Source organism: Cetorhinus maximus, chromosome 2 (assembly GCF_964194155.1).
Source record: "Cetorhinus maximus chromosome 2, sCetMax3.hap1.1, whole genome shotgun sequence".
NCBI classification, from domain to species: Eukaryota; Metazoa; Chordata; class Chondrichthyes; order Lamniformes; family Cetorhinidae; genus Cetorhinus; species Cetorhinus maximus.
In genome coordinates this window covers 57,725,724-57,752,140 of record NC_135880.1, presented here as the reverse complement: position 1 = coordinate 57,752,140, position 26,417 = coordinate 57,725,724, and the positions used below count along the sequence as shown (strand labels likewise).

Below are 26,417 nucleotides of genomic sequence, written 5' to 3'. Positions count from 1 at the left end.
TAAGAAATGCAAGTGCCTGATTAACCATAATTTTGGTCACTTCTTCAGAAGGACCCTAACATAGTATGTCATGTTTCTATTGATACTGTATTAAAGAAGGCATGCCACACCAAATAAAGACCTGAGCAGCATAATTGGTCCCAACTACCAAGATGCCATTAACTTTACCTAAATATCCCAGCACAGATACTTGGTAATGCCCATGGGAAACTATCTTTACAGGATACGGATCATCAATGAAGTGGTTGTAGATGTGTCATCTGCTGCATAGACACTGACAATTGATAGACAGCATAGGGTATAAATGTAATGATCAGATGCAGCCTGAACCTGGCTCCGCCTCCTTGAACCTGCATTGCCATGCTGACCGACGAGAATGGTGTTGTGGAATGGCACTCATTGTAATTACCTCAAAATTATATTTTAAAAAATCATTGATCACATAAATTGTACACAATAACTGTAAATTTTATACACTAATCTTTCTGTGCACTATTTATTTTTCATAAAGAATTCCATGATATACTTAGTGCTTTGATGAGTTCATTTCTGGAGTCTTACCAAAGTCAGAGAGTGGAGTAAAAAGGAAGATACTTCTTGCAATTTTAACAGGAATAGTCTGGACCAATTTTATAAAAGCTTGACCTGTCTCCCAAATGTACACCAGACAGGAAGTATGGCTGCCTGTGAAGCATAATAAATGCAAATTTAGTTAATGCACTGGTGCATAAATAATATTCTGTACCAAAAAGTGGCTAAAACAATGCATCTGGAAGCCCTTCAATGAGCAGGTTTAATAACAACAGTATCTTCTAGGAATTACAGTAAATTGCAGTTCACAAACTATTTCTGACAAAATAAAGTTCAACAGTGAAAAGCAAATGAATTGTGCAAAACAAATCCATAGAACAGACATCTGAGGTGTCCTTACATGAATTCACGTTCTGTCCACCAATGCCTCCAATGTGGCAGTGTAAATTATCTCTCTGACATCCTTGTTCTGCCAGAATTTAAGCACTGTCATTAGCAACATAAATCTGGCACAAAATCTTGTTTTAGCTGTTCCACTCCCACTAGTCTGCACAAAACGGATGCCACGTTTGACTCCACACTTGAGAGAGCTGAGGGATTTCAACTTTATGACCTACTCATGGGAAACCCAGGGATGTCACCTGGAAGCGGAGCTTCAGTGTGTGGTGGTAGGGGGAATAATGTTGGAATGAGGAATAAGGTTGGAGACATCAAGGGTGGGGATGGAGAAGGTTAGAGGCCTCAAGGGGGAGATTAGAGGCCTGGGTTGGGGGTTGAGATCAGAGATCTCAGTGCTGGAGGCTGTGGAGAGATCAGAAGAATTAGAGTTGGGGGTGGAATGTCCAAACATGGGGTTTGGCAAGGTAGGTATGCTGGATCCAGCAGGGAAGTGGAAAGGCAATTACCACCTGGATCCAGCAGCCCTCACCTCCCTGTACCTGCCAGTTTTTCAGAGGCCCAGGAAGCTCTGCTGTCCAAGTTTAAATTGGAAATTGTGGATAAAACTGAAGCAAGCAGCCTCATATAATATTTAAATTGCCAACACACCTCCTGGGAGCAGGGTGACTGCCCGCCCCTGCCCTGCCTCCATTAATGGGTGTGCTGCGGTTAGGATTCAGATTTTGAAACACCTTAACCTCCCACCCATCCCAAATATTATCATTTTTTGGGATTAAATCCTACCTAACTCCCTCACACTGAGTCACATATAGACCAGACTAGAGACAGATTCCCTTCACTGGAGGATGCTGGTAAACCAGCTGGGTATTTAATGATAATCTCAATTATAACCTGGCACAGTAGGGCTAGGAACAACTTCCAGGCTGCTACTCCAATATCATAACCACCAGATGTGCCGCTCTACATCCTGAGCTAATGAGAGCATTAGTGCAAAACATTCACATTAGGTATTCACTGAACTTGAGCTTTCTGGTTTATCAAACCCCATTTCAAAAACATGGCTCCACAATCAAGAAAAATATATACAATAGTGATACCTTTCTTGAATATTAATATCTATTTAAAAATAAATGGCTAAATGAAAAGCCCAATCACTGACCTCCAATTGTATTGTTACAAAAGACGAGGTAGATATCAACCCCAACAGTTACGCTGCTAACGTGTGTTGCTCCTTGGACCGTCAAATTCTGTGGGTTGCTGAACTGGTCATCACTCCATTGATAGAGGACAGATGCTTGGTTGAAGCTGAACTGGGAAATAGCCAGGTACAGTCGACTTCCTCGGTTAAAGAGAGTGAGACCGGTAGCCCCGTGGGTAGGAAGGTTTTGGTGCAAAATAAATAAATGGCCAGTCCATCTATAGATCTGTGGGCATATCATTTGAAACAGGATGTTAATTTTAAACCTAAGGAAATGTTCAATTTATTCATGACAGTGTGAAATATGTGGCAACATTTTTTTTTGTTTTGACTGTAGTTACATCAAGTGAGATTTAAATACAGTAGCAGAAATTGCCCCTTTGTCAGGCATAAAAACAGGCGTTAAACAAAGGAAATTTTGTTGATGATCAACTGATCCAATCTGCAATGGAAGTGCGTTAATTGCTAAATTGTTCAGGTATTTTAATAGTTTCTGGACTTTTTTGCTTTATTTGTGCCAGCATCTGATACAGCCTTACAAACATACGAACAAGAAGCAGGAGTAGGCTATTCAGCATATCAAGCCTGCTCCGCACCCAGCAAATCAAGGTGGGAGCAGTTAGGAAGCTGGCTGTATTTCAAGTTCATGTAAAATTCAGGGATAATTATGTCTCTGACTCTGTAACACACTTAAGCACCTTCAGGGGCCAGCACATCAGTTCACTGATGGGCAGTATTGCACATCGGTTCACTAACGAAATTCATTAACCTATACACCCAATTGTCTTCCTCCCTCAAGAACTTGTCATGTAGCATCTTAACTCTAACCAAATAAATTATATCCTTCACCCCTCTAGGACATCCTCTCTCTTCAGCACTGTAATACTTTCCTTAATCAATATTGCCACCCCTCCACCTTTCCTTCTTTCCCTACCTTTACTGAACAGCTTGTATGTAAAAAAATATTTAATACCCAGCCCTGTCCTTTGTTTTCCATTACTGTCACAACATCATTTCCCATATGGCTATCTGGACCTGCAGCTTGCCAACCTTATTTACCATGGTTTGTGCGTTTACATACATGCACTGTAAACCTAACTTAGACCTTACTGCATTCCTTCTTAGTCTGACCTTTCTTACAATTTCTTACTTTAGTGCTATCTGGCTCTCCCAATCCCAGGATTCTCGGAAATCATTTTCTATTCTATTCTACGCTAAAAATTCAGGGCGAAATTGTCCCAGAATTGCACTAAGTGCGGTAGCGTTTTACCCACCCACCACAATGGTGGCTTTTCACGCCATATCGTCCCAAATCCGCCGCATTAATTATACGTTCCTGGGAAACACACCGTTTCCATGGTAGGCGGACTCACATTTGCCTGCCACACCATCACCTAGCTGCTTCAGCATGCCAGGCGCCATATTTAAAGTCCAGCCGCGTGCACACAGCTCAGTGCTTCCAGCCATGACTGCTGCAAAGAAGACATGGCCCTGAAAGGCACACAGACTGTAACCCCGAGGCTCAATGGTCCCTCGAGCACCTTGTGGAGGTTCGCCGTGATGTTCTCTACTCCCACTCTGGCCGCAGGATGGGCAGAAACTTCACTAATCTGGCTTGGGTGCGGTGGCAGCTGTGGTCAGCGCCAACGCCCTTCATACGAGGACAGCCACCCTGTGCTGCAAGAAGATAAATGATCTCCTCAGTTCCATCAGGGTAAGTCACTCTTCTCATCACTCTCAACTCACACACTCACAAACCCATCACACATCCACAGGGCCCTCACTCACTGCTGGTTCAAGGGACATCACCATTCATTCTCTTACATACGCCTTCACTGTCCTCAGTCCGTCCATGGAACCACTCACCACCCACACATGCCAGGCATACATATCATCTGGCCTGGCAGGCGTCCTGCTTACACTCTTTCCATCTCGATTCATGCAGGGCAAGCTGGTACACAACAAGAGGGAGAGGTCACAGATTGGTGGAGGAATTCCTGAAATCAAGATCCTCACGGACTTTGAAAACAGAGCCATCCAGCTGGCCAGCGCAGACCTGGACCGGTCCTGTGCTGACGGTGAGGTTGGCAGTGCTCTACCAAGTGAGGATCCAGCAGTGTAACATCCATCAAACAACCATGCTGTGAGTAATGTGTCCTGTTTAACAGGTCACCGCCATACACGAATTATCTTCCCTTGCTTCCACAGGCACATCTGGGAAACAGCAACGGAGTCCATGAAACAGGGCCTCCAAGCAATTCCCGAAGAAACCTCTGAAGACGAATCTGGAGGCATTCTCCTCGAAGTCCTGTCACAGCGCTCACGCACACCCTCCACCAGCGCCGAGACACACACCTCGGCAGGACCTAGCTTTACAGTAGCCTTGGGACCACAATCTGGTGAGCACATCGCACTGTCTGATCCGCAGCAGGCGGCAGCAGAGACTTCCCAGGTGTCTGGCACACAGAAGACCCCCAAGGGCCAGATATTTGCAGGAGTCCGAGTCCAGGAGTACAGAGTATAGAGTACAAGAGCAGTGAGGCTATGCTGAATTTATATAAGACACTCGTTAGACTACAGCTGGAATATTGTGTACAATTCTGGACACCATAGTATAGGAAGGATGTGCACACGTTGGAGAGAATGTAGAAGAGGTTTACCAGAATGGTTCCAGGGATGAGAAACTTCAGCAATGAGGATAGGTTGGAGAGGTTGACTCTCTTCTCCTTGGAGAAAAGAAGGCTGAGAGGAGATTTGATAGAGATGTTAAAAATCATGAGGGGGCTGAACAGGGTAGATTGGTAGAAGCTGTTCCCACTCATAAAAGGATCAAGAACAAGAGGGCACAGATTTAAAGTGATTTGCAAAAGAAGCAACTGTGATGTGAGAAAAAACTTTTTCACACGACAAGTGGTTCGGGTCTGGAATGCACTGCCTGGAAGTGTGGTGGAGGCAATTTCAATCGAGACATTCAAGAGGGCATTAGGTGATTATTTGAATAGAAACAATGTGCAAGGACACGGGGAAAAGGCAGGGTAAAGGCACTAGGTCATAATACTCATTTGGAGAGCCGGTGCAGACCTGATGGGCCAAATGTCCTCCTTCTGTGCCGTTAAGATTCTGTGATTCTGTGAGTCAGATGACAAGCCTCTGGACTCGGTCATGTCACAGTTGCTGGAGCTGCAAAGGCAATCTCCAGGACATCAGGAAGGGATGTCCGCTGCACTCCTCAGATTGCAAGGCATGATGGAGGAGTCCGTCAGCCTTCAGGCTGAGATGATAGCGCCAGCATGCAAATGCACTGAGGTCAACACTGGTAGGATGACAGCCGCCATGGAGACGTTCCAGGGCATTGCTCCTACACTGCTGCACAGGCTCAACTCCATCGCTGACGCCATAGTTGGCCTCCAACATTGTATACGTGAGAGCGGTTTGAGACAGCTCGATCTCACTCCAGCTGCCCCTTCTCCTCAAGGAGTCAGCCAGGGGCCATTGGGCACCCTTGAGAAGATGATCAGCAGGTGCACACCCCGCGGCCATCCATCCAAGTGACTACAGGAGTGTCCAGCCCATCCGAATCCCCACTTTCTGTGGCCTCAGCAGCTTCATCTCCACAGGCTAAGGAGGGTGACACTGCCACACATCAGGACTCCAAAAGCAGGCCAGGGCCCTCCAGGCCTTGGCCCTCCAGAGGATGCCCATCAATGTCATCACAGACAGTGCGTAGCAGTCAGCAATGGCCACCACCTCCGGAGTTGTGGATGTGGATGTCTGGGGAGCACAAAGACGTAGCGGCAGGGTTAGAAAAGTTAACAAGATGTTGAACAATCTGGGCACAGGTGTTAATGACTTCTACATAATGTTTACTATTTTAAATAAACTCCCAACAATGTCTCCTTGCCAATTGCTCCTTGTTATGATGCGCAGTGTTCATGTCACTCAGATGTGAAACCTTTCTACACAAGATAAAGGCAGGTGTCTCAGCCCAGAGTCTCTTCCATGTGCTCTGTGCAGCCTTCAGACCACAGTGATGGTCCGGCCTCACTCTCCCTGGTCACATTACTGATGCCTGCACCTCTACAGTGCTTGTCATTGCTGAATGTTGTGGGCAGGTGTCACAGAGTACTGTCATTCTCTCTGTGTGCTCTCAGCACCTTTAAGGTGGGGCTGTCCCCCAACCCTTCAGCATTTGTGACCAGTGATTCTGTGATCCTGAAGGGGCCAGGTGCTGAAGGCGGACAAAGGATCAGATGCTTTTAAAGTTTCGTGACTGTGTCTCTATGATATGACCCTGATCGCTGAGCGCAAGCGAGCTGCCCTCGGCCAGACAGGAGTCAGACTTTCCCATAGGCTAAGTGAAAATCTATGTCGTGTCCTCACTGCATATCATCACCATCCTCCACAAATCTAGCTGCTATGAGGGCCTCCTGAACACGCCTGCCTCATCTGGACAATGCGATAGCCTCATCCCCGTCATCATCGCCTTCGAGGACCACCTCACCCTCATCCCCGTTGGCATCCTCCTCATTGGAGGAGACCTCCAACTCTTCCTCAGCCAACTCCTCTCCCTGTTGCAGCGCTAGGTTGTAAAGGGCGCAGCAGACGATGACGATGTGTGACACCCTTTGTGGACTATATTGCAGGACTCCATCAGACCATTCTGGGCACCAGAACCCCATTTTCAGCATCCCGATGGTTTGCTCCAGCAAGTTGCATCATGACCCTCGTTATACCATCGCTCTGTTGCAGTCTGAGGTCACCACGCGGGTGTCATCAGCCACATCATCTGTGGGTGGCCCTTGCTCCCGAGGAGCCATCCCTGCAACTTCTGTGGACCCTGGAAGTCTTCAGGGATCTGTGACTGACTGAGAATGTAGGATTCGTGCACACTCCCTGGAAACTGGGCGCAGACCTGCAGGATGCATTTGTGGTGGTCGCACACCAGCTGCACATTCAGCGAATGGATTCTCTTGATGTTGATGTAGTTCACCAGGTGTTGCAGCAGAAACCTGAGCGCCGCATGAGAGCAGTCAATCACACCCTGCACCTGTGGGAAACCCGAGATCTGGGAAATCCAAACGCTCTTGCATCCTGGGTCTCCTGATCCCGGATGAAATGCACAAAGTCATGTGCCCTCACAAAGATGGCATCATGGATGAATTTGTGGGTAGAGGGCTTGTGTTATCCCACAGAGGTCATCCAGTAGCTGAAAGGAGCTACTGGGATAGAAATTGAGCACTGTGGCCACTTTCACGGCCACTGACAGTGGATGCCCTCCATGTCCCTGTGGCGCCAAATCCTGCAGTAGCTAGCAGATGTGACTAACCAGTTCCCTAGACATGTGCAGTGTTCGGTGACACTGGCCCCTCAGTCATCTGCAGGAATGAATGGCAGCCCCTATAGACCCTGGGTCTAGCTAGACGTCAATGAGCGATGGCTTGCTGTGGCTCTTCAGCAGTGTGTGCAGAAGCCCCACCCGCCCCTTCTTCCGGACGGTGCTGCTCCTCCCTCTGTGCAGCCAGGTACCTCAGTTGCTCTCTTCTCTGTCATCTTCGCTCTCTGTAAGCCATGAGGCATACAGTTAGGTTGCCAGGCTCCATGATCCTGATGTACTCCTCCTGCAGGATGAAAAAGAAAGAGACATGTGGGTTAGCATAGGTGTACTAATAACCTGTCTTGGTTAAGTCTAAAGGCCCCTTAATGTATCCTGGAGAGTGCTGACCACCACTTGGATGGTCAGAGATTAGTGCGCTGCATTGCTGCCCGAAACCCCATCCACCTCTGCACCACTTCACTCAACCGATTGGCAGCAGCTTTGCCCATTGGACTGCAATCTGTGCTCTCAGCTCAGGTGCAGGCATTCTCCTAACCCACACTGTATGGCAGCACTGTTAGCCTGGACCATGGCGGAGACTGGTTCAAATCGGAATGATGACATTGCAAGGGGTTGTGAGCGCCTCCACCAGTGACTGCTCCACAGCCAGCTTTAGCAAGAGACTGTACAACGTGCCCAGTTGTCCATCTGTTCTGCAGTCCACTAAAATACTCATTACTTTGCAGTCTGTGCCCGAGGGGCGAAAAGCACTGGGGCACTTGGTGGCACTTTGATGCCTCTGCATTGCTTGAGTGGGCAGATAAGCTAGAGATCGACTCCAATCATATCAATGTGGCTGCGCCTGAACTGTCTTCAACTGCAGAAAAATGGTCACTTTATGCAAGGTTTCCCTAATGCATGGCTGCTTCCCTTGCCCACCAACCACCCCCAACCCCACACGTGCTTGTACACCAGTTGCAACCGCAATTCTGCCCTTGTACCTCATGCCCCCCCACAATGTGCCTCAACCGCAGTGTAACCTTTGGTCCCCCCCAACATGCCTCAACCTTGAAGTCCAACAGGAGACCCAGGCAAGCGCTCCACAACGTTACTGTGCACTCACCTCCAAGTTCCCCTCTAAGCGCAGCTTGCCAATGCATGCCATTTATATGCTGTGTGAAACATATCAGATAGACAATCCAACAGGGGGGGACAATTCTGGTGGGCTGAGCTTATAATAGTATGCAGATATATTACAATGAGGTTCCCTGCGTCCGATGCTGGGAAACGAGGCCCGCCATCAGTGGGTGGAGCGGATGATCACAAACTGGTTTCATGACACCATGAAACTGATTTTTGGCCTTCTCGCCATATTGTGCGCTCACGCCACCGAACACACCCGTCGCCAGTGGGCACGGACGATTCCGCCATCCATCTGCAGTCAAAGAGTTTCATCTTAAGCGTAAAGGAACCTGCAGTTATTCATTTTCCTTTGAATTATACAGCAATATCATATGCAATGCATAAATTAACTATGAAGACTCAACTTCCTTCTTTGTAACTGCCATTTTAACAAAGCAGCACTAATGAAAAAATTAAACCCAAGTAAAATCAGCGGATGGTGTTATGAGACTGACAGTAACAAGTATTCTTTCCTGATGCAGAGAAATAAGTTGCAATGGAGAGAATGTCAAGCAACAGAGGAGAAATAGCAGAGATCTGGATCTTAACTCAGTAAGGCAAAAAAAGCTATTGAGGTTAGGGTAACTAATTCAGCGAATGCTGTAGGGGATGGAAATGTGGGAGGACCTAGGCAAACTACGGGTTTGTGAAGACCACATGCTTATGACCAATCATAAAGAATATTTGTCTCTTTTTTAAAAACCCATGCTATGAGAAGAACTTAAACAAAAATGTGCTGCAGCAAGCTGATTGTATTACTGACACTTTTTATCGCTGGAGAAACAAGAAAGAAACAGGCTGGAGAAATAGAAGAACTGATTCGCGACCTTTCATAAGGCACAGCAGAAATTTTTCTATGGATGTCTCAAAATATAAAGCCTATCACCTACTGACTGGTACTAATAAATGCATTTCGATAGCACAGGGATTGAAATTCAACTTCTCCAGCGGTGGAAAATGAGCGTTAGTAAATCTGCTGCCCATCATACGCCCAAACGATTTCAATAAAATGAAAGACATGTGCCAGCCGTAGATCAGCAGGAAGCACTCTCACCTCTGAATACAGAAGGTTCAAGTGCCATTCCAGGACTTGAACATAGAATTCTAGGCTGACATTTCATGTAGTATTGAGGGAGTGCTATACTGTCAGAGGTGTCATCTTTCAGATGCGAGCTAAAACTGAGGCATAGAGACATTGAGTCATAGAGGTCAACAGCACAGAAAAAGGCCCTTCGGCCCATCCAGTCTGCGCCGGTCAAACAAGTACCTAACTATTCTAATCCCATTTTCCAGTACTAGGCCCATAGTCTTGTATGCCATGGCATCGCAAGTGCACATCCAAATACCTCTTAAATGTTATGAGAGTTTCTGCCTCTACCACCCTTTCAGGCAGTGAGGTCCAGATTCCCACCACCCTCTGGGTGAAAAAATTCTTCCTCATATCTCCTCTAAACCTCCTGCCCCATACCTTAAATCTATGCCCCCAGGTTATTGATCCTTCCACAAAGGGGAAAAGTTCCTTCCTGTCTACCCTATCTATGCCCCTGATCATTTTATACACCTCAATCATGTCCCCCCCTCAATCTCCTCTGCTCCAGGGAAAATAACCCCAGTCTATCCAATCTCTCCTCATCACTAAAACTCTCCAGCCCAGGCAACATTGTGGTAAATCTCCTCTGCACTCTCTCTAGTGCAATCATATCATTCCTATAATGCGGATTCCAGAACTGCACCCAATACTCTAGCTGTGGTTTAACCAGCGTTTTATACAGTTCCAGCATAACCTCCCTGCTCTTATATTCTATGCCTCAGCTAATAAAGGGAAGTATCCCATATGCCTTCTTAACCACCTTACCTACCTGCCCCGCTACCTAAAGGACCGGTGGACATGAACACCAAGGTCCCTCAGATCCTCGGTATTTCCCAGGGTCCTACCATTCATCGTGTATTCCCATGCCTTGTTTGTCCTGCCCAAGTGCATCACCTCACACTTATCCGGATTAGATTCCATTTGCCACTGGCCAGCCCATCTGACCAGCCCGTCTATATCCTCCTGTAATTTAAGGCTATCCTCCTCACTATTTACCACCCCACCAATTTTCGTTTCATCCACAAACTTACTGATCAACCCTCCTACATTCAAGTCTTAATCGTTTATATATACCACAAACAGCAAGGGACCCAAAAATGATCCCTGTGGAACCCCACTGGACACAGGCATCCAGTCACAAAAACACCCCTCGACCATCACCCTCTGCTTCCTGACACTCAGCCAATTCTTGATCCAGTTTGCCAAATTGCCTTGGATCCCATGGGCTCTTACCTTCGTTATCAGTCTCTATTATTCTTACTCTGGTTTGCTCCTTGCCCTTTTCCTTATGATCACTGTCCCCTAAATGTTTCCCTACTGACACTTGATCCACTTGGTGCACCCCCTGCCAAGAACCAGGTCCAGCAATGCCTTCTTTCTCATTGGACTGTATAAAATTGTCCTGAGCGCACTGGAAATTCTTGTCCCTCTGCTTTTGAAACTACTACCAGCTGAATGAAATATTTTTATGAATCTACTTAAGTTTCTATCAGGTGCTACAGTCAGAAATCTCTATAATATACAGGCATTCGTTAAAGGTGTTGATTTCAGGGTGGAAATAACAGAATTCAGAATAGGTAATCGTATTCCGAATCCAATCCTCTAATGGCTGCACCCATTTGGGTGAGGTGTGGTTGGGGGCGGGGGGATGGGGTGGGGGTTGGGGAGCAATTGCGATTATTCCTTCTATTTTGTTTTCCTTCAAAATTTATGATGGAGCTTAAATGGGATGAAAACCTACAAGGACCATCTACTGTCTGCATTAGACACTTCCACCAAACAGCCTGATTTTCACCCACTCACTTGATGAGAATTTCATCACCAACCTGATTAAATTTAGTAACAGTCATGAACAGGAGGCTGTCACCTCTGCTGTTTACCTCAGAAATAATTTTCTGATAGGCCCTGTCACCAAAAAGTCCAAAAGGATTCTATCAAAAAATACCATTATAAACATAGGGGTCAAAAGCTTAGCAGTTTTGCAACTTAAATGCAGGAGGCGCAAGGGAAGCAGTAAATCTGGCAGGTCACAATTCTTGTGTTTCAGCTAACTAGTTGCAAGAAATACAGCTCCCTTTAACTTCTGCTTCTCCTTTTTTATCATTATATAAATAATGGCTAACATGAAACTGAGTTCATACAAATACATATGGCCACTAAATCTAGGTCATCTCAAAATTAACCTTTGAATTACTGTCAAGAGTGTCCGCTTGACTGCTAATGATCAAATAATCCTGGTTGTCCTGTGTGAAGTGTTTCACATCACTGGTTACGGATACTATCAACGACTGAATCTGTGAGGAAAATCAAAGAAAAGACTAAGACAATATTTTGAAATTATAACAACAATCCATTAATCTGATTTAATTATTCAAACATTTCGTATCACCCGAATAATAGAACTGCATTTGATAACATACACTAGGTGTGAAATTGGTCTATGCCAGCAGTGCAAAATGGGGCCATAGTGACTGGCTGCCTCATGTGCACTGAACCAGCTTTTATTTCCCACTGACTTAGAAAATGTTGCCAAGATTTTTAATTTCAAAAGAAGTAAAAGCAAAACAAGACAAGGAAAGAATTCCCAAAAAGTGTATGAACTAGTCTACACCGAACTTCAGTGGGAAGAAGATCAGGTGAAGTAAAAAGAAAAATCAGATGCCGAGTCATTACGAGTTTGTTTCACCCTGCTGGCATTGACCAATTTGACACCCACAGTTTCATTCATTTACTGGAGTACACATAAACATTTTGGCAAAAACTTTCATGTGTTTAGGTAGTCATTGTTCTGATGAAAAAAAGCCCTCAGATTTAAAAAGTAGACTGGAGCTGCACCCCGCCCTCCCCACCCTATAATGTGGCCCACAGGACAAGACCACGTTATAGGTGAGATCATGCTATAATGTGGTCCAGTGTATTTGGTGGGAATCACATCTGTCTGGGTATGTGCACTAACATCTATTTTTGTTTCCTAAATCAATCAACATTTCCTCCCAGGCTAGGAAGATGTGTATGCATTGAGCCCACCCATAACTATGTCTTTTGCTGGTGCCTATTCTCAGGCTTACACATATATACACTATCCAGCAGGAGTTACCAGACAGCCAGCAGCAGCAGCAGCAAGTTTACCTCTTTCCTAACACATGCTCCAGGCTAAGGTCAACTGAAATGCCTTTACTGCTGCCTCAGCAGAGCTCAGCTTTTTTTTTATTCTTTCATACGATATAGGTGTCTCAGGCTAGGCCAGCATTTGTTGCCCATTCCTAATTACTCTCAAGAATGTGGTGATGAGCTGCTTTCTGAAACCATTGCAGGCCATCTGGTATAGATACACCCACCATGCTGTTAGGAAGGGAATTCCAGGATTTTGATCCAACAAGAGTGAAGGAATGGCAATATAGTTCCAAGACAGCTTGATAAGTGATATGGAGGGGAACCTACAGGTGAAGTTCCCATCTGTCCGCTGTCCTTGTCCTCCTAGGTAGTAGAGGTAAAGAGTTTGGAAGATGCTGTCAAAGGAGACTTGATAAGTTGCTGCATTGCATCCTATAGATACACTATAGATCCTATACACTTCTGCCACTGTGCAACGGTGGTGGAGGAAGTGAATGTTTAAGGTAGTGGATGGGGTGCTGATCAAGCAGGCTTCTTTGTCCTGGATCACGTTGAGCTTCTTGAGTATTTTTGGAGTCACATTATCCAGGCAAGCAGAGAATAGTCCATCACACTCCTGACTTGTGCCTTGGAGATGGTCAATAGGCTTTAGGGAGTCAAGACATGAGTTTCTCACCACAGAATTCCCAACCTCTGACCTGCTCTTGTAGCCACCGTATTTAATGGTTGGTCTAGTTCTATTTATGGTCAATGGTAACCCCCAGGGCGTTGATAGTGGGGGATTCAGCAATGGTAATGCCACTGAAAATCAAGGGGAGGTGTTTAGATTCTCTGTTGTAGGAGATGGTCATTGCCCGGCACTTGTGTGGTGCAAACATTACAAATGGAAGCCTTCCTGACTTGTGTGGTTTATACCAAGTCCTGCTCTATAGAGGATCATGTTATAGGAGGGCCCCAGTGTATTTTTTCTAATATCTTGAAGAGCTTTCTCCCAGTTGAGCCAAGGTCCACTTCCTCTGTATTAAGAACAACATAGTGCTGTCAGAAATCCAAAAAAAATTATAATCTTTAATTTGAATTCTTCTCCTGTCAAGCACTAATACCTAACCCAGAAGATATAAAGATAATCTGTCCTCCCACTCTACTAATCTGATTTAATCATATAAGCACAAATGCATGTTTTAAAAATCTTCTTGATTCACTTAATTTTCTTTAGTCCTTTCCTGAAGGTGGTGGGTTTAGTCATTCAGTACCTTCCCAACTTCAACATTCTTCATCTAAGAACCTAAATATGAGGAGTTAATCTACCATGGAGTCCAATACAGCTGAGAGCTAATTCCATCCTCACACATCCACAAGCATGACGGGGACTCTCAAAGGATTTTAATCACCCCAGCTTAGGGGGAAAAGGTTACCCTAAATTTCTGCCATGCCCGAGATAAATAAACTCAGTACATAGTGAACATGCAATTTCTTAATCTATATGCCTCAATACTGTGACAAGCAGTAACTTTACTCAGTAAATCATTGGATGTTATTACAAACAGATTAAGATATTTGCCTTGATTTTTTTCAGTGTTATGCTAATTGCACTATTATTGTATAAACAGTAATCTAATGAACCTGATGAACTGCTGATTTCCAGCTTCCACAGTATTTTGCTTTCGAAGAACTGTACTGCATTTGTATCAGGGAGGGGGGGGGGAAGCTCGCTGGACACTGTTCCAGGAGGCAGTCACACAGGTACTTCAGATTTGGTCCATGGTCAGGGACAGGAGGGTGTGACTATGAGTGATGCAGTTATGGGATCCAGAAGGTAGCATTGGAGGAGGCTCAGCCCTTGCAATTGTCCAACAGGTTGGAAGTTCTTACAACTTGCGTGGATGAGAGTAGGGGCTGCAGAGAGGATGAGCAAACTAACCACAGCGCCATGGTTCAGGGAGCCATTCAAGTGGAGGGGGGGGGGGCGTAGAAAGTAATGTAATTGTAGTAGGGGACAGTATAGTTAGAAGGATAGGTACTGTTCTCTGCAGCCAAACGTGAGAGTCCCAGAGGCCGAGTTGCCTGTCCGGTGCCAAGGTTAAGGGCATCTCTTCAGGACTGGAGAGGAACTGGCGCACCCTGCACTCCCCAACTGGCCGGTCCCATTGCAGGGTAGGCACGTCCTAGTTCTCCGCAATTTTCATGGAGGAGGGCCAGGTTTCAATGAGCCATGGTTCAAGGCACCTCAGAGGTCTGAAGTCTGCATGAGGGGACCTTTTAAAAGGTCACTTCAAAAGGTCCTCCTTCATGCAGACTTCAGAACAAAACAGCCCACTTGATTGGCACCCCATCCACAAACATTCACTCCCTCCACCACCAACGCACAGTGGCAGCAGTATGCACCATCTACAAGATGCACTGCAGGAATTCACCAAGCCTCCTTAAACAGCACCTTCTAAACCCACAACCACTACCATCTAGAAGGACAAGGACAGCAGATAGATGGGAACACCACCACCTAGAAGTTCCTCTCCAAGCCACTCACTATCATGACTTAGAAATATATCATCGTTCCTTCGCTGTCGCTGGGTCAAAATCCTGGAACATCCTCTCTAACAGCACAGTGGGTGTACTTACACCACATGGACTGCAGCGGTTCAAGAAGGCAGCTCACCACCACCTTCTCAAGGGCAATTAGGGATGGGCAATAAATGCTGGCCTAGCCAATGACGTCTACATCCCATGAACGAATAAAAACAAATGCCCCCCCTGTCAAGGTAAAGCCTCAAAACAACACCTGTGGCCCCTCATGTCCCCCATGCCACGATAAGGTCCCCAAACAACTCCTACGGCTGGCTCCTCATGCCCCCCATGCCATGATAAAGCGCTTCCATGCTCATTCATCCACTATAGACTGTGTAGAATCAATGAACCCTATAGTGACAGTAGGATGTATAAAAAAACTTTTTTAAAAAGTCATTCATTGATAACTATCATCTTGAAAAAAAACTCCTTTTTACTACAGCCCAATAAAAATGCCAATCATTGAGACCCTTTAAAGCTGCAATAACTTTAGAAGAGACTAAGAAGCCTCTTAATCTTGTGTAAATAAACATTGTGAAATTGACTGCAGAGATCAGAGAGCCAGAGCTGTCAATCGAACAATGTTTTTCCTGGGGATCAGATGTTTCCACAGGCTAATGGATTTTTGGGCACACAGCCAAGTCTCATTACGTATTCTTGGTTGAGAGCAGAGACACCCATTAGGGTACAAAACCACCTGAGTCCCAATGTGCAAGTGCCTGCAGTTTCAGCTATTGAAACTTTAATGGGTGGGGGGCATACCTTGGCATGGGAGCATGACAAGTCATAGAGAATGGATGGGGGGTATTACCTTCATATGACATGGCATGGATGGGGCATGGGAAGTAAGTTGTTGGGGGGGGTGGTGAGGGTTGGGGGGCCTTTCTGTTTTTATTTTAAATGGGACCAAGTCCCACAATACCGAGGCAGGCCTTTTAAACAGCCAGCCTCAGCACCTGGCAAGTCCCTGTGGCTGCCTCAAGACATTTTCCCAGGTCAGCTGGCCTGACTGCAGCCTACACCACCTTCCCCACCCACAATGAAAATCCAGCCTTTGCGGGCACTTTCTCCCAAGATTCTCTCTCAATTCCCACTACCCACTTTGGGGATGAAAATCCAGGCCAGAGTGTCAGGATAAATGAATCATTTTCAGGTTGACAAACTGTAACTAGTGGAGTGTCACAGGGATCAGTACTGAGGTCTCAACTAATTACAATCTATAGTAATGGATTGGATGGAGGCACTGACTGTATTGTGGCCAAATTTGCTGATGATACAAAGATCGGCAGGAAAGCAAGTTGTAAGGAGGATACAAAGAGTTTGCAAAAGGATATAGATAGGTTAAGTGAATGAGCAAAAGATTGGCAGATAGAGTATAATGTGGGTAAATATGAGGTTGTCCACTTTGGCAGGAAGAACAGAAAAGCAGAATAATGCTTAAATAGAGGGAGATGCAAAATGCTGCAGTACTGAGGGATCTAGGTGTCCTTGCAAGTGAAGCACAAAAACGTAGCATACAGGTACAGCAAGTAATTAGGAAGACAAATGCTAAGTTGGCCTTTATTCCAATCTGGATGGAATATAAAAGTAGGGAAGTCTTATTACAGCTCTACATGGCATTAGTGAGAGACCACACTGGAATACTGTGTACAGTTTTGGTCTCCTTACTTAAAGAGAGATACACTTGCATTGTAAACAGTTCAGAGAAGGTTCACTAGGCTAATTCTTGTGATGAAGGGGTTGCCTTATGAGGAACGGTTGAGAGGCTGGGGCTATACTCATTGGAGTTTAGAACAATGAGAGGTGATCTTATTGAAACATATAAGATTCTGAGTGGGCTTGACATTGCAGATGCTCAGAGGATGTTTCCTCTCATGACGGAATCTAGAACAAGGGGGCACAGTTTAAAAATAAGGGGTCCAATTTAAGATGGAGATGAGAAGGAATTTCTTCTCTCAGAGGGTCATTAGTGTTTGGAATTCTCTTCCACAGAGAGCAGTGGAGGCTGAATCATTGAGTATATTCAAGGCTGAGTTGGACAGGCTTTTGATTGACCAGGGAGTGGAGGGTTATAGAGTGCAGGCAACAAAGTGGAGTTAAGGCACATTCAGATCAGCCATGATCTTAATGAATGGTGGAGCAGGCTCAAGGGGCCGAATGGCATACTCCTGCTTCTATTTCTTATGATCTTATGAAATTAATTATACTTCCCTTGTGGCAATGTTTCACTGTCAAAAACAACTCTAAATAGCTTGTTGATTCACCTCCAAATTAATAATTAAAAACAAGAGGCAAAACATAGACCATACCAATGTTAATTCAGATTGCAGCGTAAATCTGTAAACACTGTTGTTGGTTGCTTTCACTCCTGTTATTCCACTGTGAGTAATGATTATGTAGGATGCATCATTTTTTATGAAGGTTGTGCAACCTGTAGGATTCCATGTTTTGAAGTTCTGAAAGAACAATGACATTATCATTTTTTTAGTTATTTCATAGATTACCAGAAAGAATTGAAAAGGTTAGAGTTATCATTTCAAATAAACAAAAAAAAAAGGGATTTTTAGTTTGTTTTTACCTGCACTGGGACAAACACACCCTGCCATTGATAAAGTGTTGATAAAACTTCTGCTTTGGAGCTGTTTCCAGATACTCGAAGAACAATTCCAAACAGGGTGTTGTTTAATGTCATAAAACACCAACCTGAGCTGAGTGATTCAGGAAAATTCTGCAATGTGGACAGCACTTGGATATCACCCTCTGAAAAAAGTAAAATAAATTTGCATATTAATTAGTAAATTAATTAACTATGCATATTAAGCAGTATAGAATAATTTTCTATCAAAAAGGAACAAGTGCAATTTCCTGCCCTTCCAAAAAACACCATTCTGGTCTGTCATCAAGCTGTCTCTTTTAAATTCAATGAACTCACTTCTCACCTCTCTTTCATCCCACTTAGTTGCTAAGTACAAAGTTAACTTTCTTGATTTTCTTTTCTCTGTCAACACTAATTTTGATTATCTTGGTTAACAATTTCCCTCCTGCTTCAGCTTTAAGACTTATTTGAACCAGATCTATCAGGCTCCAGTAAGATCTCTGGCTCTGATGATAACCTTCCAATCTATCCCAAGACCCGTACATGTGAACGTAGGCTGTCCAATGCCATCTCTTCAACTTTTTTTATTCCCAAATCATTTTTCTTTCTTGGAAGTTTATGTTCATCCTTTTCATATGGAAAGCAGTCCTTCTTAACCTTCAAATGGTTGCTCTATTGGCCCTGATATTACTTGGGAATACAAAAGTGTGCAGGACTTGGGAGAGCGCCTAAATAGCATGGGCTTTGTGAACACTGCATGCATACCTCAGGTGCCCACAAGCCCATGCAGGTTGGAAACTTGTGGTGGGTGGGGGGCGGGGGCAGCATTTTTTTTTTGCATTTTTTTTCTTCAGGTGTACAGGCAGTGAATGCATCTTCACATATCTGCTACCCACCACACTTCAAAACACTCACACTGCCCAATGCACCCCACTCCTATCTCTCACCAGGCGGCAGTCCCTGACACTCAGGACTCAGTCCTAACGACTAGGTACTCTACATCACCAAAGGTATCAATGGTGCCAAACTCATATCCACCTCTTTCTGCCTCTATGTACTATCAGTTATTCAGCTTTGGTAGGCATATCATTCAAACACTATTATACAACCACTGCCAATCTGCCCTCTTGCAGGATAAAGTGACACATACTAGAAGAGAGCAGACCCAGTGGGAGACCAGGAGGCCTTCATCTCCTGAGACAGTTGTTCACATCATTGGGCAGTCTGTGATGGGGACCGCGGCATCCAACTTCACTGAGAACATTCAAAATAACAGCATGTTCCTGCCTTATGCCCATTCTCAACTCACAGCACACTCTCATTCTGCTACAATGAGCAAGCTGCAGATGGTGTGACCATGGACCTCTTGCTACAAATTCCCCCACCCTTACACCAACCTCTCCTTCCGATTTCCTGCTTTCAGACACCCAGGAACTGCCGTCTGTCCAGTCACAGCAGCTCCAGGATGAGGAAAGAGAGCAACAGCATAGCATTAATGAAGAGGCCCCATCACTTTATCAAAAACTCAAAGCCCACCAGCTCAGATACTGGCACCCCACATACCTTGGAAGCGAGTTGGGATCTAGCACATGCTGAGTCATCAGTTTACGAGTGGGCTTCAGGGGAAAGGATGGCTTGGTTACCAGCTCACCAGAGGGCAACATGGCAGACAAGTACTACTGCACAGGACTCAGATAAGGACTTTGATGAGGCAACATACAGGAAAGCACTGATGGGTATACACATGGAGATGCAGGGTGCATTGGCTGGCATGCCAGTCGGCCTCCTGTCACTGTCAGACTCTGGCGGACTCCAGCCTGGCAGAGGGGATGGTGCAGAGCTCTGCTCCACCTCCCTGTCGTCATGCAGACCCAGTGGACAGGTCACCTTCCCCTACTGTGAGGATGCGGCAACACTTGGACAAATCTAGAAACTCACCAAACACCTCCAAGGATACTGCAGAGAACTTCTAGATTCTAGTTCCAAGAAGTTATCTTACCTGCAAGTTGAGTGCATGGCCCTTTAAACAATTCTCATGCCGAGCCCATCTTGTAGCTTTGTGCTTGTTGTTTCAGCATGAACAACAAGGGGCCCTCTGCACAGTTCACGGACAAGGGAGAGAGGCAAACTCAACTCCTTTATTTCCTCACCATCTGTCCATAAGCAGCTGTGTTTTAATTTTTGAAACAGACCGCGACGTGTTTCCCCAAACCCTCCGTTTGTGAAGTCAATTTTAAAGTAATTTGTAGCAAATTCTCTTTTGGTTAAATCTGAACTACTGTTTATTCATTCATTCAAACACAGGGGGTGGTCGTTGCAAGTACATACACACAGACAAGCACACAAGGGGATAGGAAAGAAAAGTTTTACAACTCGGAATAACTTAAATCATAAAGAAAAGGGATATTAATTCACATCAATGTTATAGTCCAGAATGCCAGAGTCCAGTGAGGGTTCCTTCACATAGGAGTTAAAATTCAGGTGGGTTCAGCTGGATGAAAATAGAAGTTGCCAAATTCCTCCAAAGTTGATGATGATGCAGCAATATGAGGTTGGCATACAGAGACTTGTCCTTTCTACAGTGATGGCAGGAATATTCCAGAGAACCAGGCTTCACAGAGGTTTAGACTTGAGGCAGGCTTTGTTGTCGGCCTGGGGTCCTGCTTTGGTGTTGACATGCTGGCTATTAACACAAGACTGCCCTTGGATCCAGGAATACAACATTAAAATGATCCAAAAGCCAAAGGAGCTTAGGTCATGTGGTGTTGCCCATCAATGAGTCAGTTTCAGGTCAACAATCAGTTTCTGTGTCTCTGGTCAAAATCCATTGTTCACCTTGGCAGATAGATAGTGGCTATTAGTGCCTCCGCAGGTATAATGAGTTTCAACGGTTCTCTCTCTTTGTTATAAGTCTATGCTAGGGGAACAGGCTGTCTGCTGCTCCTTTGTTTCATTGATTGTAATGGGTCCACATAATGATAGGTATGAGATTCCACAAGGATGAGGGTTGAGTTTTGACCTGTAATTACTGTTGGAAGTTTCCAGAACTGTAGCCAACTTGCAAATCATGTGACCTGTAGCAGTATTGTATTTGGTCCAGCAAAATCTATTTTTTAAAGTAAGGTTTGATTTGAACAGTTTATGATCTCTTTCATGTCTTATGATCATGACAGCAACTTTATTGACCAAATTTCAAATCCTGGCATCATGTTAGCCAATTAGACTGTGTAACATCAAGAAAGCATCAAGGTCATCTGGCACATGCAGGGGAAGCCAGCACATGCAACCTCCTTATCCAGCAGGAAGTAGTCAGTGGCATGAGGCAGACAAGTACAGCGTCAGAAGGCTCCCATAGAGCTACATGGAGCAGTTCCACACCCTTTCTCTCTAGTAGTCATCACCCCAATCCTTGCTCTCTTACACCTAGTTTTGCCTGTCTACATTTTGTAAATACTTTATGGCCAGTACTCCAATAAAGTCTGTTGTTCCTTCTAAGCTCTAAATATACCAATCTACTTGCCAATCCACTTCTTTACATCCACAGGACACTGATGATGTGGGCTTAGCTATGGGGACGCAGTATCAAAATTTACAGATGACACATAAATGAAGAAATTGGTTAACTGTAATGAGGACTGTAAATGACTGTGAGCAAATAGACAAGTTAATGGATTGAGCAGATGGATATCAGAAAAAGCTCAATGCAGAAAAGTGTGAAAAAATTTTCTGAGGAAAAATCAAAAGAGGATATATACATTTAGGAGAACTAATAGAAGTGCTTATAGCTATGAGGGGTTTTTGATAAAGATCAGGGAGTTGGTAGTTAGAAGGCATGAATACATCATCAAAAGAACAAAACAGAAGGTCCAGGAAGAAAAATATGCAACAGGATTTTAGCAGATGGGATATCCTATCAGAAACAATGGTGGAAGCAGAATCTGTAAAAGATTTTAAAATGGATGTAGCTAAATGTTAAAAATAAATTTCTTAAGAAGAGTACGCAGGGAAGAATGAAGGGAATGGGACTGGGGATGACTCTCCTGGAGAGCCAGCACAAGTGGTATAAGACAAAAGGTAAGGTGTACAACAAGTACCCATTCGGCACAATCACTAAAGGTCAATTTTATCTCCTATGATTGAAAAATCAAGACTCATCACAACTGTCCCTATTCCTATTTTTCCCAGCATAACTCCTTGCCCACTTCAGTTTTTCTTCCCACATGCGATCAGCAAGCTTTTCATGTCAAAGATTTATGTCACTTAATCACTGCTTCCTGATTTGTCTTTTTAATTTTGGCAGTGTCCTGCACATTCAGCCTTTTGCCTTAAATTTTCAATGTAAACCAATCCCAAGAATCTGCTAAACAACAAATTAACATGAGAAATAAATTGACTTAACAAAGATAACTACAACTATACACAAATAGAGCTACATTTCTTGCTAAATTAACCTTTGAGCAGAAAGAAAAAAATGCACAGACTATGCTTCTATGGTTAGCTGTACATTAAGCACAATTATGCACAATAGGATGGTGGTGTGTTGGATTGGTGGTCCAATTTAACCCCTCAATGAGCAGTACGATGTAGCTCAGCTAAAACAACGTTGTCAAAGAGCAGGAAAAATCTTAGTACCCTAATTTATCAACCAAACAATGGGAAGATTTGTAACAATAAAGGAGATAAAATGTTAAATAAGTTACAAAAATTAAAATACAATAGCCCAGAAATTATGCCATGCTATTACTGTGCAAATTCTTTCATATAAAATCTCTTTATCTGTCAATAGTAATGTAATATTGCATACTGTGACTGATACAGCAAGGTAAAGGTTTTAACTATTACATTGGAATTATATTTCACATTTTGTAGAAAATGTTCCATAGGTCACTATATAGCAGTTCTAATAGTACAACTCACTTAATCCAAATGCTGTTCGAGCCTGCGTCTCCCATTCCACAGAGACTCTATTCTCCAAACCATTACTTCGAGAAACCTTTAAATACAAAGTGCTATTGCCTTCATCCACACTCACTGAGCGAGTCCTAAATCAACCAACAAAGATGTTAAACATTCTAATTCTCAAAAATGAAATAGTTGAAGTGCAAATGGACATTGTAAAAGTAGAGGTTTACCCTACTAAAAGGTCATGCACAAATTGGTGTATTAGTGAACCTACTGACACTTGGGGCTGAATTTTCTGATGTGACGGGGTTGGATTGATGGTGGTGGGGCAGGTCCAGAGAAATATTGGTGGGGAGGGCAGGGAAATATTGGGAGGGGAAAGCGGGCAAACAAGGCCAGTTCCCCAACATATTCCCGCCTCCTGGCAACTTTCCCAGTGTGAGTTGGGAAGAGGGTCAGCTGCCTATTCCACAGAAGTGAGCAGCCAATTAGGACAAGTGAGGCCCCATTTACGGGCCATTTTGCACTAGTGCTGGTATTTTCTCCTCATTGCTATAGCCCTACACCTTATGCAGAGGCTGCCAGTTCACTCGAGGCAGCCTCCAGGCAGCAGGCCAAAGGAGCCATTGGAACCAGTGGCTCCATGCCTCAACTGTGGGGATGGAAGGCCACAGCCCCGTCTTTCACTAATGGTGCAGAGCGGTTTCCCCTTCACCCTAACGCTCCTACCAGCTTTGGGTCTCTTTATTTCTTTATTCCTATACAGGCATAGGCCCCTCCATATTGAGGTGCCTTCACACTCGCCTCCCTGCCTGCCTCAGCAGCATCCACCTGCCTTCCTTAACAGGATGGCAAGCACAGAGGTGGCCGATTAGGAAGCTGTTTTCCAGAAGGTTGCATCAGTGGACACGCTGACAACCTCATGGAGCTGGACCTTCATATAGTCTTGACGTTGGTGTACCGAAATCCACTCAAAGATCCAGCCCTTATTGTCTAGGCTTGAAGAACGGCCATTAAATGACTTTTTAAAGCTAGAACTCACAGAGGTTTGTTTGAAAGTAATTTAACTGGTGTGGTGTAGTATTTTTTCAACTGAAGGGATCAAGAAATTTGATAATCCTATTATCAACTTAATAAAATTATTTTGGGTACCTTTGGCTTTTAAACTAGATTTCAGTAGAATATATACAGTTCTATTACCACTTTCCATACACTTATATAATTTAATTCAAACAACCAGTAATTATGAATAAAAATGAACTTGGCTGCACATTTTCAAGATTCATAGTAAGAGCCTGATAAGAACAAAACCTGTCTTGCCTTTATTATGTTTGTGTCTCATTTCTTTAAAATGGTATCTCTGTTATGGCTAGTAGCTGTAAGAGCTGAAATGCTAGTCCATTGTCTCATAGAAAACGAATGAGACTCAGTTAATAGATTCTACTCTGTGAAAATTAGGTTGTCCTGAGAGAGTCACATCATCATCAATCATTTTCAAATTATATAAGAAAAGCCAATTATGGTTCCTACAACTTAAAACATCCATGTTTAGAACAGGCAGTCATGTTTATCGGCCAAAAGGCAATAACCATGACCGATCTACACTAACATCAATTTCAAAGTTGCCAGTTATAGTATCTTAAGTGCTCTGCCTATTTCAGGAAGAAACAGCTGTATTACTCGCATTACATTTCATTTTACTTGGTGTTTCTGAAATTCAAATATTAAATATCAGAGGTTGAATAACTGTGGTTTCTTCAAGGCAATGAGGTTTTGCCACTTGTCTACGTTCAAATGATAAGGTTTTGCCTTATAAATTAAACTTCCCTTTAGAATTGCATAATACAGTATTATGAATCGTTAGTAAACTGCTTTGTTTTTTGATGGGTGCAGGACAATTAAATCACAAAGAAGCATGATTAAATAAATATGCATGCTTTAAAAAAACATTAAATTATGATAACTATACTTGAAAGCAAAGTCGCCTGTTAGCATCCTGTTCTCTGTTTATACCGCAAAATAGTGCAGGTTACACTAATAAATGGTTGCGGAATGCAACCCAGATATTAGCCGGGAGATTCTCTTAACATTGGATTCTAGGTTAAATGATGCAGGCGATCTGGCACTGCAGGTCTGCACTATCAAAAGTGCTTTGTAGATTATTTCAAACAATACAATTCAAATCTGAAAGGCTGATGAAGATCATAAAGGCAGCACTGCTCTGAACTACATTGCCCACCCCCTGCAAGATTTCAGTCTTCGCGTAGAGCAGACAAACTGCACTCAAACATGCCCACTATAGGCAATGGGGTTGAAGTTCTTCAGCCATTTTTATTAAAAACTTTGATAAATTTCGCAACCAAAGATGGGTTTGAAACATGTGAAAATATTGCTTTCCGACAGAGTCGAAGAATTTTGGTTCAGCATAAATACTGATTATTTGGGGTAATGGCCGTTTTCACAAACTTTGTTGCATATTAACTGGCTCATTCTGGAGAGTGCTCATTAGTTGGATGACAAATATACTGAATGTAAATTGAAGCTGACATTTCAAATCATGATCCTTCGGGTCAGAAACTCATTCCACTGCTATAATTATTGTAGGCTCCTAAGGTTATAATAATTTACATTGGTTATTAAGGACATATGCTATATTTTTCTGACCTGTTTTCTAATGGGAAAATATTTAAGAGTCCTAATGGTGCCTGATTCTGAAGGACTGTTATCAGGGTCTGTACTTTCTCTCCCAGTCTAGCCCCTCCAGTAGCAGCATACAAAGTGACCAAGAATTGTTCATCCATCTCTGCTTCTTCATCCAATATAGCTGAAATCTGCAGAATCTGGGGGTGGAGAGGGAAAAAAGATCAAATGTCACCTTAAGTCCAGATTCAAGCAAACAATGTACCACCTTAAGAAGCACTCAATACAGTTACTTATAAATTGGCACAACTGTGTTGTATATGACATAGGCGAGTACTCAAACAACCCGCTAGATGGAGCACTAAACTGAACTAAACCAACTGATACGAGTTAATAGTGTGTTTTATCAACCAGATGGCAAACACATTTCGATCTTTTTTGGTTTCTAAGCTTTAATTTTCTTAAGTCTGTAATTTGACAATGTAACCAAAAACAATTTACTTCATTACTCTCCTTATTCCTCATTCTTTTTAATAATTGCTTTTTTTTCTCTGACATTTTATCCACAAATCATAGCTTCTTCAACTGAGGTGAATATCCTCAGGAGTTTTCCTGATGGGTCAGGGCTGGAGCTACAATGATTTTCAATATCGCTGTGGAATCGGGAGCAACACTCTTGTTCCTCACGTCTCCACATTCAGCTAAGGATGGAATCATCCTAGATTTGCACTAAGTGAGGTAGCGGGCAGGTAAAACGATGTTTTACCTATGGGCCGCAATGGTGGCTTTTCAAGCCGTATCATCCCAAACCCACCGCGTTAATTATGCATTCCTGGAAAACATGCCATTTCCATGGCGGGCGGGCTCTCATTCGCTTGCCACACCA

At 43.9% G+C, this 26,417-nt stretch overlaps 1 protein-coding gene across 1 annotated transcript in view; it reads right to left on the bottom strand.

Annotated features, from left to right (window-relative positions):
• adgrv1 (adhesion G protein-coupled receptor V1) overlaps positions 1-26,417 on the bottom strand; it is a 735,500-nt gene that overhangs the window by 439,746 nt on the left and 269,337 nt on the right. Inside the window, exons 43-47 of the mRNA XM_078557559.1 lie at positions 25,542-25,731; positions 22,907-23,020; positions 17,972-18,153; positions 17,703-17,849; positions 11,909-12,008 (exon numbers count right to left, since the gene is read on the bottom strand). Of these exons, the coding sequence (XP_078413685.1) occupies positions 11,909-12,008; positions 17,703-17,849; positions 17,972-18,153; positions 22,907-23,020; positions 25,542-25,731 (733 nt within the window). The remainder of the gene's footprint in view (positions 1-11,908; positions 12,009-17,702; positions 17,850-17,971; positions 18,154-22,906; positions 23,021-25,541; positions 25,732-26,417) is intronic.